The sequence below is a fragment of the Hemibagrus wyckioides genome, linkage group LG04 (genome assembly GCF_019097595.1).
Source record: "Hemibagrus wyckioides isolate EC202008001 linkage group LG04, SWU_Hwy_1.0, whole genome shotgun sequence".
Taxonomy (NCBI): domain Eukaryota; kingdom Metazoa; phylum Chordata; class Actinopteri; order Siluriformes; family Bagridae; genus Hemibagrus; species Hemibagrus wyckioides.
Window position 1 is genome coordinate 28,533,865 of NC_080713.1, and position 12,612 is coordinate 28,546,476.

The 12,612-nt window shown below is 45.2% G+C and overlaps 1 protein-coding gene across 3 annotated transcripts in view; it reads right to left on the minus strand.

Annotated features, from left to right (window-relative positions):
• LOC131351883 (carbohydrate sulfotransferase 8-like) overlaps window positions 1-12,612 on the minus strand; it is a 95,029-nt gene that overhangs the window by 60,044 nt on the left and 22,373 nt on the right. For 2 of the 3 annotated variants that reach the window (XM_058387566.1, XM_058387567.1), the window contains one exon: window positions 6,925-7,104. In XM_058387566.1, coding sequence (XP_058243549.1) covers window positions 6,925-7,102 — 178 coding nt within the window. In that variant the 5' untranslated portion in view covers window positions 7,103-7,104. Of the gene's footprint in view, window positions 1-6,924; window positions 7,105-7,422; window positions 7,717-12,612 lie in introns of those variants that run through there. The other variant, XM_058387565.1, reaches the window with a different exon arrangement.

Below are 12,612 nucleotides of genomic sequence, written 5' to 3' on the forward strand. Positions count from 1 at the left end.
GAGGACAAACGGAGCGAGCTGCATCTCGTGGAGTTTAGTGAAGATGGATTTGTCAGTCAGCCTCGGAAAGTTCCAGCGAGCGTTTAGCGGCCGCGTCATTTATTTTCTTTAGCTCGCCTCCGAGTCGTAAAAATGCCACATGCCGACGCGGTCCATCATAAACCCAGAGAAGCGCTAAGCTCACAGAACGTATCGGTGTCATAGCACGCGGCTGCTGGTTCAGGATCGATATCGCTGAGGCCGAGGGGAAAAGCCTCGAGATGAAGAGAAGTGTGAACCGCCTCAACGTCACCTTTTAGTGTCCTGCACACTTATTGGTGTTTTTATTGTGTGTGTAACATTCACAATAACACACACACACACACACACACACACACACACACACACTGAATCCACTGTGGTTTAAACCATTAGCACAGCTGCATTCAGGTCAGCCTGAGACATATTCAGCTTCTCAGATTTTTTAAAAAGAAATGCTGAGGCCAATGTGGAGGCTTTTAAAGAGGAGTGTCAGAGCCTTCTTACAGGAAATCAGGGACAGAAAGAGAGAGAGAGAGAGACAGAGAGAGAAAGTGAGAGAGAGAGAAAGTGAGAGAGAGAGAGAGAGAGAGAGAGAGAGAGAGAGAGAGAGAGAGAGAGAGAGAGAGAGAAAGTGAGAGAGAGAGATAGAGAGAGAGACAGAGAGAGAGAGAGAGACAGAGACAGAGAGAGAGAGAGACAGAGAGAGAGAGACAGAGAGAGAGAGAGAGAGAGAGAGAGAGAGAGAGAGAGAGACAGAGACAGAGAGAGAGAGAGAGAGAGAGAGAGAGAGAGAGAGAGAGAGAGAGAGAGAGAGAGAGAGAGAGAGAGAGAGAGGGGGAGAGAGAGAGAGAGAGAGACAGAGAGAGAGAGAGAGAGAGAGAGAGAGGGTCAGTTCCATCTTATACATTTTCAGCAAATTTCCCAGTGTTCCCAGTCAGTGTGTTTTCAGCAGCACTAGTTCCCAGTTCGGTGAAATATTCTGAACAGGAGAAAGGAGATGATGTCATTGTGAGAGCTTCATCCAAAAACACACACGCTCATGGAGAGACAGGAACACACACTCGCTACATCAGCGTTTATTCCAATCTGTTTCACTCCAATCACTTTTCATCACATCTGAAATCTCTCTCTTTCTCTCTCTCTCTCCTTCCAGATGAGGTGGACCCTGAGATATCTCTGTGATGGAAAGAGAGATGAAGATCCTCCACTCCTCCGTCGTCCTCAGACTGCATTTCTCTCATGAGGAACTCCAGGCTCCTGTGTGTTGAATGCTGTTTTCTGGACACAGCTTTAATTAAACTCGTCCACTCTGAGCTCTCCACAGCCGTGGATTCGGGCTTTCTGTGTTCCGGAGTGTTCTGGATTAAGAGACTCGACTGAGAAAAGGGATTTTGGTCACAGTAGGAGATCTCGTGGCTGTGGGTCCTGTTTCATTTTGTCTCTCTTCATTTCTCCTCTACACTCCCGAGGCTCGGTCCACATGGAGTCCATGTTTAAAAGTGTTTGTGGTTAAGACTCCCGGTTCATATGAATGGATGTGAAAAAGCAGATGTTGTGAATATGTTAGAATTCAGGTGTCACGACTTCTGATCAGTTTCTGAGACATGAACACTTCCTCTGGGAGTTCAGCTCTACATGCAGCTCTGACAGGTATTCCTGAGGTCTTGGGTGTAACAGACACATGATCTCCATCTCCACTGAGCTTCAGCCAAGAGTTTCTGCGTTTTCATGTGGAAGAAATCGCTGAGTAATCGGGAATGATTTACTAACATCAGAGAGAAAAAGTCTTATACAACTCCATTACAAACTTTCTTCTCTATCTGTCTCTCTTCCACTCCCTCTCTCTCTCTGTGTGTCTGTCTGTCTCTGTCAGTCTCGCTCTCTCCGTCTGTCTCTCTCTGTCTACCTGTCTGTCTCTCTCTCTGTCTATCTATCTCTCTCTGTCTCTCTCTCTCTATCTGTCTCTCTTTTTCTGTCTCTCTCTCTCTATCTGTCTCCCTCTATTTCTGTCTCTCTCTTTCTCTCTCTCTGTCTGTCTCTCTTTCTCTCTCTCTGTCTGTCTGTCTGTCTGTCTCGCTCTCTGTCTAACTGTCTGCCAGTCACTCTCTCTCTGTCTGCCTCCCACTCTCTCTGTCTGTCTCTCTCTCTTTCTGTGTCTCTTTGTCTGTCTGCCTCTCTCTCTATCTGTCTCTCTCTCTGTCTGTCTCTCTCTCTCTTTTATATCACCATTTCCATCTCTCTCTGTCTGTCTCTCTCTCTCTTTCTCTCTCTCTTTCTCTCTCTCCCTCTGTCTCTCTCTCTCTCTCTCTCTCTCTCTCTGTCTCTCTGTCTGTCTCTCCCTCTGTAGGAAGACATTACCCGTGCAGAAGCAGTGAGGTGTTCAGTCTGAAACCTCAGAGGAACACGAGAGGCGTTGTGTTTTCCTCATTGTGAGTCACTGAGGATCTTTAACACCGAGTCCCGCCTCACTACTGATCCCTGTGGTCTCTCTGTCACTGTCAACACTTCCTCTCCTCTCTCTGCTCTTCCCCGTTTCATTACATCTTTCTCCTGGATTTCATCAAGGGCATCAGAAGCACAAACACGCTTTACATTTTCTCCCTGACAAATAAACCTGTCGCTTCTCCTTTCAGACGAGCGGCCGATAAAAAGTCGCGGCTAAGATGTTGGAGGAAACGCGTGTCCCCGTAGATAACCCAATTTCTCTTCATATATTTTGTATACGATGGAAAACTACGAGGCATTAAAACTGTGTGTCAGAGGAACTGTATTAGCGGATTGTTCCTTCTGTCTTCTGTTTCATCATCTAGATGTATTAATGAAGATAATTAACGTGCCCTCTGGATGGAAAAGCGCTAATAGAGCTTGTACACTGGTTTACATGTACATTCTGGAGGAGGGTGGAGAACCAGCAGGTACTGAGTGAGTGTCCACACCTGACTGGAGCTTATTACATGGCTTTGGGTTTTTTCAACACTGTTCACGTGCAGGAGGAGAAAAAACTCCAGAGAGAGCTGACCCACACTGTCCTGGTGAATCTCTGTTTCTCTCCCTGTGTCTACCTGTCTGTCTCTCTCTCTGTATATCTGTCTGTCTCTCTCTCTGTCTATCTGTCTGTCTCTCTCTCACTGTGTCTGTCTGTCTCTATCTATTTCTGCCTCTCCCTTCCTGTGTCTGTCTGTCTCTCTATGTCTATCTGTCTGTCTCTCTCTCTGTCTATCTGTTTCTCTCCCTGTGTCTATCTGTCTGTCTCTCTCTCTGTCTATCTCCCTCTCACTGTGTCTGTCTGTCTCTATCTATTTCTGCCTCTCCCTTCCTGTGTCTGTCTGTCTCTCTATGTCTATCTGTCTGTCTCTCTCTCTGTCTATCTGTTTCTCTCCCTGTGTCTATCTGTCTGTCTCTCTCTCTGTCTATCTGTTTCTCTCCCTGTGTCTATCTGTCGGTCTCTCTCTCTGTCTATCTGTTTCTCTCCCTGTGTCTATTTGTCGGTCTCTCTCTCTGTCTATCTCCCTCTCACTGTGTCTGCCTGTCTCTATCTATTTCTGCCTCTCCCTTCCTGTGTCTGTCTGTCTCTCTCTGTCTATCTGTCTGCCTCTCTCTCTCTATTTCTGTCTCTCCATGTCTATCTGTCTGTCTCTCTCTATTTCTGTCTCTCTCTTTGTCTATCTATCTGTCTGTCTCTATTTCTGTCTCTCTCTCTGTTTCTATCTGTCTGTCTCTCTCTGTGTCTGTCTGTCTGTCTCTCTCTCTCTCTTCCTGTGTCTGTCTGTCTCTATCTATTTCTGTCTCTCTCTCCATCTTTCTCTCTCTGTCTATCTCTCTCTCTGTCTATTTGTCTGTCTGTCTCTCTCTATGTCTGTCTCTCTCTCTCTGTCTATCTGTCTGTCTCTCCCTGTGTCTGTCTGTCTCATTCTGTCTATCTGTCTGCCTCTCTTTCTGTGTCTGTCTGTCTGTCTCTCTGTCTATCTGTCTCTCTATTTCTGTCTCTCTTTCTATTTCTGTCTCTCTCTCTATTTCTGTCTCACTCTTTCTTTCTCTCTCTCTCTCTCTCTCTCTCTCTCTCTCTCTGTCTATCTGTCTGTCTGTCTCTCTCTATGTCTGTCTCTCTCTCCATCTTTCTCTCTCTATGTCTGTCTCTCTCTCTCTCTGTCTGACACAAACAGTCCTAGTGAATCTGTCCGTTTGCAACCATTTAGCCGGTGTTTGGTTCGTTTTGTTGGTAGGTTCCGCTGTATGGCCATAAATTCTTTTAACCGTACAAACTGTCAGATTATTGATGCAGTGCTTCATAAACAGGATTTCCCATAATGCCTTGGCTGGAGACACAGAAGACCTTTTTACCTTCAGCTATTTTCCAATTTTAAAAAATGGATGTTTTTACCTGAAACAGAGCATTTTCCTGTAACCATGCTGTCTGGCACTTGGCCCTCACAGTGAAGTGTGTGTTTCTGTGTGTACATGTCTGTGTCAGATTGATGTGTGTGTGTGTGTGTGTGTGTGTGTAGTACAGTTTATGCACTTGAGTGAAACTGAAGGGATTTATTGAGCTCAGATCTGATGATGGTGATGTGTCTGTTCTCTTACAGCATGTATAGTAACAGCTCCAACAGTCGAGTTTAATATAATTACACTGCAATTATATGCAATTAAATAGAATAAAGACCTAAATCAAGATGTAAGCACTTGTGTAAGCAATTTTGTGTGTGTTTGTTGGGGGGGGGGATGGAGTTGTGGCTCTAAATCAATAGACAATTCAATATGAACTGATTGAATATGAAATCTCTCATTCTGAAGTGGATGAAGTGTGTCTGACTGTGAAAGCTCTTTTACTGACTTACAGCTCGAGTTGAGTCGGATTGTTCGTGTTAATTTTCAGTATTAGATCTTTAGAATAGAGTAGGATAGCAGGGCAATATGGAAGTTTAGGGTGGTAGGGTAGAGAGGGGGAAGGGTAGAGGGGTAGGATGGAAGGGTGGAGTGGACGGATAAAGTGGAGGGTTAGACAGGAGGGGTTCAGTGGTGAAGTAAGCTGAAGGCCAGGATGGAGGGGTAGGGCAGAGGGGTAGCATGAACAGGTAAAGTGGAGGGGTTGAGTGGAGGGTTTTAGTGGAGGAGTTGGGTGGGAGAGTTGGATGGAGGGGTAGAGTGGAGGGGTTGAGTGGAAGGGTATGGTGGAGGAACATGGTGGAGTGCTTGAGTGGATAGGTAGGGAGGAGGGGTTGAGTGGAGCAGTTGGGAGAAGGGGTTTAATGGAGGGGTAGGGGAGGGGGGTTAAGTGGAGGGGTTAAGTGACGGGGTAGAGTGAATGTACATGGTGGAGGAGCAGGGTGAAGGGGTAGTATGGAGGGGTAAGGTGGATGTATAGAGTGGCAGGCTAGGATGGAAAGGGAGGGGTGTCGGGTTTGGGTGGAGTGGCAGTGTGGAGGAGCAAGGTGAAGGGGCATGGTCAAGGGGTAGGGTGGAGGTGTAGAGTGAAGGGGCAGAGTGGACTGGGGTAAAGTGAAGGGTCAGGGTATGGGGGCAGAGTGGAGTGTATATACTATACTATATATAAACTTTCCTCCTTTGTGTCAGCTGCAGTGGCTCTCACTCACTCCCCCTTTTTTATATACTTCTGCAAGTCAGATCACTGTGAGCATCTGCTTTTATTCTCTCTCTCTCTCTCTCTCTCTCTCGCTCTTTCTCTCTCTCTTTCTCTCTCTCTCTCTCTCTCTCTCTCTCTCTCTCTTTTTCTCATGCTGATAAAATGAGACTGCTCTGTTCCCTCTCATCTCTTCCGGATCTGGCAGGTGTCCATCAAGGTGTCCATCAAGTTCTCCATCACAGTTTCCACACTCTGAATAGCTGCTTTTTCTCTATTTTGTGTCTGCAGGCTGTTTCTGTTGCAGTCGCCATATTATTGCTGCCAAACGTCTGGCTTCGCTGCACAAGAACTTCACTAACTGATTCGTAAGAGAATAAACAGTACCTTGACAAAATTATAGATAAAATAAAGACTTGCTGCTGACATAAACTCTTAGCTAGCATGCGTAGGTATGAGGCAGTATGATGAGGAAGTTCTGCAGAAAGATCTAGAAGCACGGTGAATAGTAGGACTGTGGAAAGATCGCCGGCTGAATCGAGTATCAGAGACGTGAGATATAAAATGTACATAATGGAGGAGTCTCTCTGTCTTTATCCTGTCTGTCTGCACTGTAATTACAGCTTTTACTTCACAAAGACTCTCCATTTCATCCAATTTACAGCACGAGCTCAGGAATAAACAGAGCAGAGCAGTGTTTATGGATTAACGCTGGAGAGTCGATGGCAGGTCCGATCTCGCCGACGCCTCGGAGAGACACGGAGAAAAGAAAACCAGAGATAACGAGAGCGAGGAGGATGAGTGGCAGCAACAGAGAGGAAGGAAGAGCAGAAACAGGATCGGGTGACGGATTAGATTTACTCGATAAGAGAGAATGAGGGGAGAGAGAGAGAGAGAGAGAGAGAAAGAGTAAGAGAGAGAGAGAGAGAGAGAAAGAGTAAGAGAGAGAGAGAGAGAGAGAGAGAGATCCAGTTTCCCAGCATGCATTTTTCTACAGTAGAGTTTCTTTGTGCTGTGTTTCAGTACTGTACTGCTTCAGGTGCGCTTCAGACAGGACTGTCATCATCATTATATCTAAATATGAAAAGGAAAAAACAGACACTCTAGCAGATGGGGGCGTGGTTTAGTATCAGGATCCACGTGATGGAAGGATGTGTGGTTTAGTATCAGGATCCACGTGATGGAAGGATGTGTGGATTGATGTGGAACAACTGAAGTGTGTTTCTGTGGGTTTATTTATTTCAGTTTTCTCTGATCTGTGGTGCTTGTATTCTGTGTGTGTGTGTGTGTGTGTGTGTGTGTGCATTAACAGAGTAACTGACCTGGTCCCTGCTGAAGCACCATATCTGATAGATCCTGTAGGTGGATGAAGAGGACCAAACCTCCAGCTCCAAACAGCAGAACAAACCAGAAGGAGCAGGAAAGCTTCGGCCGAGACCCCCGACGTGACCCCCGTCTCCCTCTCACCGCCTCCAGCACTTTACAGTCCGCCCACAGCATCTCTATACACGATAGGAAATAAAAGAGAGAGAGAGCGAGAGAGAGAGAGAGAGAGATTTTGGTGAAGAAACAAGAGAAAAATCGTCTACATTGGATTCAGTAGTTATTGCTCGGCTGCTGATTCAGTATGTCTCTCTCTCGCATTGTCATGTGACCTAGGACATCATAATAATTACAAATTTTTTTCAAAAATGTATTTTTTTAGTGTTTAAACCTTTAACAAGTTAACAAGCTAGTCAGGTCTTGTTAGGTAGCTATGGTCTAACCAAAATCAACAATGTTTTATACATAAAGCATTAAGATGACACAACGCAGCCCACCATTTCTGATTCTGATTCTTTTCCGCTCCAGTCCTCTTGCACTGTGGGATAGCGCAGTGTGCCCTAGCTCCATAAAGCAGAAGGTCATTCCGGTCATTCACCTACTGTTTTATAAACACTGAGAAGTTATCACATGTCGGTCTTTTACTCCTTCTCATAAAACAACAATCTAATACCAACATCCACTACGTGATAAACACCTAGCATACGCTGTCAGCGATCTGGATGTGTTTCACGATGAATAATGAGGATCAAAGCGAAGAAGACTGCAAACTGAGCTGCGTGACAATGGCAAGAGGAGGAACTACAGCTTCTCCTGACAACACAAGTGGAGAAACATCTTAAACAAGAAATCTGAGGAGTTAGCGCTAGCAACAATCAACGATTAGGCTACGCTGTGTAACTCTAAACTCTAAAAACAAACAAACATGTAGCTCGCTAATTCTCTCCATTCTTATTAGTCTCGCATAAGCAGAGCTTCAGATTGAATGTAGAAGGTCTGGACTCCACAGCAGCTTTTATTTGGTGAGGAGGACGTCTGATTGGCATGTAAAGCAACCAATCACAGTTCAGTGTCATGTTTAGTGGCCTCGCAATTATTTGGAAAATCCAGCGTTTAGCTGATCCTCATGAGCGCTCCCTGTCACCGATATAAACATTCGAGAATTCAAGATGGCGCCGGTCACAACTGCTCCGACCTTTAAACTGCCCTCCAAGGTGCTAAAGATTCTAAATTCTACACCTGCACCATTGAAAGCATCCTGACGGGAAGCATCACAGCCTGGTTTGGAAACAGCACCAAGCAGGACAGGCAAGCTCTCCAGAGGGTGGTGCCATCAGCTGAGCGTACCATCCGCACCGAGCTTCCTAACCTGGAGACTATATACAGCAAGTAGTGCTGGACCAAGGCCAGGAAGATAATGAAGGACCCCAACAATGGACTCTTCTCTCTGTTGCGGTCAGGGAAACATTTCCGCTAGTTGAAGGCAAACAGAGAGAGAACGAGGAGTAGCTTCTTCTCGCAGGCCATTTGGGCCCTCAACCAGAACACCTAGAACCTGGATTTTCTGGACAGCTTCCGTTATCCATGAAGGAAGTAGAGCATCAGGAAGGCTTCGCTGTGCATCAGACATCTCCCAGAAATCCTGCAGAATCCGATCAGAAGTCGACAACTCAGAAACTCCTGAAGTGTTTCCAATTACGTGTGCTGTATCCATCAGACTGTCCACTCTGTCACTACATTCTTATTAAAATCAACTCATGCGATGTGCCATGTTGTTCCTATTCAAACCGGGCAATATAAATATAAAGCTCTGGGATAAAATCATGTACCTCAGCATGAAAACATATCAGAATCAGTGAACCTTAATACTCTGCCAATTTTCCCACGAGTGGGAATTTAGCACAGGTGTGAAAGAGTAGCTCCTGAGGTCTGAAGAGTAAAGTGAGCAGTTCTCCTTCTGTAGTGCTGAGTGTGTGATTTCCTGTATCGTCTGCAGAGACACGGTAAAGACACATCTTACTGTATTTACACACACCGGCGTGAAACGGAGAGAATCCTCCTGTCACGCTGAATAAATAAGTGTTTCATAGTGAGATAATTATTATTTCTGCAGCAGTTAAGTGCACTCCACTCCGCTCGAGCTCCCTCGGGGTTTCTCCATCTCGTCCTCTGCTGTCTCTCCTGAATGTTAAAGACACAGAGTTTGTTCTCTCTGTAATCCAGCACCCTGTATTTCCTGCTGTTATTATTACACGATAATAAACACACCTCTTGTCCTGTTTCTACACCTGACATGTTCAGTATGTGCTGCTGCTTACTGTATTCACGTACGCTCACGTGTTTCATTTCACATTTTATTAAAAAGAAAATAATGGAGTCGCTCCGTCGCCTCCTCCTGCTGCGGCTGCTGTGATGTTGCTAATCTGTCTCCTGTTTAAACAGAACGCAAATCAATAAAAAAGGCGGCCGGTCGGTCAGCTAACGACCTGCAGGAAGTTTGATAGACAGACGGCTCATTAATCAGAAACAGCTCGGAGATCGCCGTTTTCATTTCACATTATTTGAGATCGGTGAGCTGTAGCCGTGGGTAAAAACCGAGCAGATTAGAGAGATTAGAAATGAAATAATGGGATTAATGATGCGTTCAGGTTCTAGTCAGGTTGATAGTGCGGGTCAAGTGGCTGAGGTTGTTAGAATAGGTGGATAGATCTCCCTACTCTGGAAAAGTAACGTCTTCTTCATCTCCAATCAGCAATCCAGGGCTTTAAAACCTCTTCTGGTAAAGCTCTCTCTCTCTTTTTCTCTCTGTCTCTCTCTGTCTCTGTCTGTCTCTCTCTCTCTCTCTCTCTCTCTCTAACTATCTCTCTCTTTTTCTCTCTGTCTCTGTCTGTCTCTCTCTCTCTCTCTCTAACTCTCTCTCTCTGTCTCTCTCTCTCACTCTCTCACACTCTCTCTCTCTCTCTCTCTCTCACTCACTCTGTCTCTCTCCCTTGAATAGATTTCCAGTGCAAAGATACAGATTAAGGAAGAAAAAGGCAACTTCCTTTTCTCATTGCTGAACTTTTTTTCTGTACAGCAATGCACACTGGACAGAACACTAACCTTTAATTAGCCGTGTTTAATTCAGTTACTTTTTTATGCACAGCTTTTGTTTCGTTATACGCTACATTAAGTTTCAATTATTGTACTTTTTAAAATTGGCATGCTTTACTCAACTAAAAATGGTGAGAGAACCAGATCTGGACCTGACCACAACAAGGTAAAGGAAAAGTATATAAAACATGGCTGGTGTTTGGACACATGATGTTCATGACAGTACTGGTTCCTGTTATCTCCATCGTATTTCCTCTCTCACACAGTAAGCACACGGGATCAGAGATCAGAGCATCAACAAGTGCACATGGCCTGAAGCAAAACCATGAACAAACCCTCACAGCTGGAAGGAAATTAGTGTCACTTTCCACCTCGATTGTTCCCAGCTGGCAGCTGCACAGGAGCAATAAAAGACTGCTGATAGGAGAAGAGCAGGAGAGCAATAGGAACTGTATGAAGCTCTGCAGTAACGTTTGTCTCAGCCTGGTGTTGCAGCTCCAACGCCTGATCCGTGAAAGTCAGGAATACCCACAGGGTCAGAAGAAAGGCCTGAGTTAACTCAGGTACCAGGTTAACCTTTGAAGGTGCTGAATACTAAATCTGCTTTCAGGAGAAAAGCAAGAACATCCATTGGATAGGTTTGTGGATCAGGGTTCAAGCCCCAGCACTGCCAATGTGGCGCTGTTGTCCCCTGAGCAAGGCCCTTAACCCCCACTGCTCCAAGGACGCTGACTTCCAGACTTTATCTCAGCTGTACAACTGTGCTCAGGTTGCTTTCTTTGCAGTTTCTGTCCAGGTTCTCCTCTTGTCCATGTGGGAATACTCTTGGTTCAACCAAAAACGTGTCAGCAGGTGGACTGGATACTCTAAATTAAAGAAGCAGCCTAGAGTGGTGGTAGCTCAAGGGGTTAAGGCTCTGGGTTGCTGATTGGAATATCAGGGTTCAAGCCCCAGCATTGCCAAGCTGCCACTGTTGTATCATAGCTGACCCTGCACTCTGACCCCAACCATCCAAAGATGGGATATGTGAAGAAGGAATTTCACAGTGGTCAAGTAAAGAGTACTTAAGTAGAGGAAGTGGTAACTCTTAGTTAAGACGTTGGACTACTGATTGGAGTGCTCATGAGTTTAATTCCCACCACTGCAAAGCTCAACTGCTCAGTTGTATAATGGAAAAAAATATATGTCGATCTGGATAAAGGTGTCCACCAAACGCCGTCCCTGAAGCACCCCCTGAACTGGCGTCTCATCCGGGATTAGTTCCCGTCTACATATCCGCCACGATGAGGATGAAGCTGTTATTTTTTTCTCGCTGCAGATCTACAGCCTAAAATACAGCCCTGACATTCGGTAAAGCTTTTCCGCTTCGTTCAATATCCGAGCTCGATATTTCTCTCTAGTGTAGTATTTCTCACATGCAAGCATTGGCAGGTGGAATAATAAAGAGTTTCAGAGAAAAAAAAATTAATATATGGTTTGTATGTTTTTTTTCCTGACCCATGCATCAGTTCACTTAATCAAAGCAGCCATCAGGAGGATCCCTGAGCAGTTTAGCTTTCTATCAGTGATGGTCATATTGATCATTAAAGTAAATGGTGCTAGTTGTATCGATCCGAATGCCCTGGATCAGTAAGAGAGAGAGAGAGAGAGAGAGAGAGAGAGAGGAATGTTCTCTGAAATGGAACACAGTATCTAGTGACGTGTTGGTTCACAGCAAGACCCACCAACATGGAAGGTCTCCAAAACCAGAGACTCTCATCTTCTTCCGTCGGTGAATAAATGATATTACTCCCATCAGGACTAATTCCATAAACTTCCATCATTTAAAAGCACTGTGTGTAATCAGACCTACTTGTTAACAGGAATCTATTACAGAGAAATGGATTCTCTCTCTCTCTCTCTCTCTCTCTCTCTTAGACACACACACATCTAAAAGCCAGTATTCAGGTCACTGATTGATTTGTCCCGACTTCCTGCAGCAGGAATAATGAAAAGGTGTGTAAGTGAAGCGCCTCTCTATCTGCCTCTCATTAGCACACAGTGGAGCTTCTCTACACTCTCATTAACACACACACTCTCTGTACTGTAAGGTCCGCTGTAGCTGACTGTCTCTGGGTGCTTTCACTGGACAAACCGTGGATAAATCTCCTGAACACTGGGCAAAAGAGGGGCAGAATCTGCAAAAAAAAGTTTTAGCAGAAACGTTCTGGTCCAGATGAGGACGAACATCTCGCTAGAAGGTGTGGAAGGTGGTGGAAGGTGATGTCACTTTCATCCAAGGTGTTAGTCTGCCTCATGTCTTAGAATTATTATTGAGTTTAGGGAAACAAAATACATCTGGTTTAATTCTTTAAAGATAAGATCTTTACCATAAAGCAAGAATACTAGACGTAGATGACATTTTCTGAATCTTACTGCAGCCTCTCTCTCTTGTTCTCTCTCTCTCTCTCTCAAGCTCTCTCTCTCGCTCTCTCGTTCGTCGTGTGTAACACATACCCAGGCGTACTCTGACAGAACAAATCGATCCTCCTCACTGCACACAGCTAACAAGTCACGCCAGCACTTGTGTGCTTCTCGGCGTGAAGAGGTTGGGG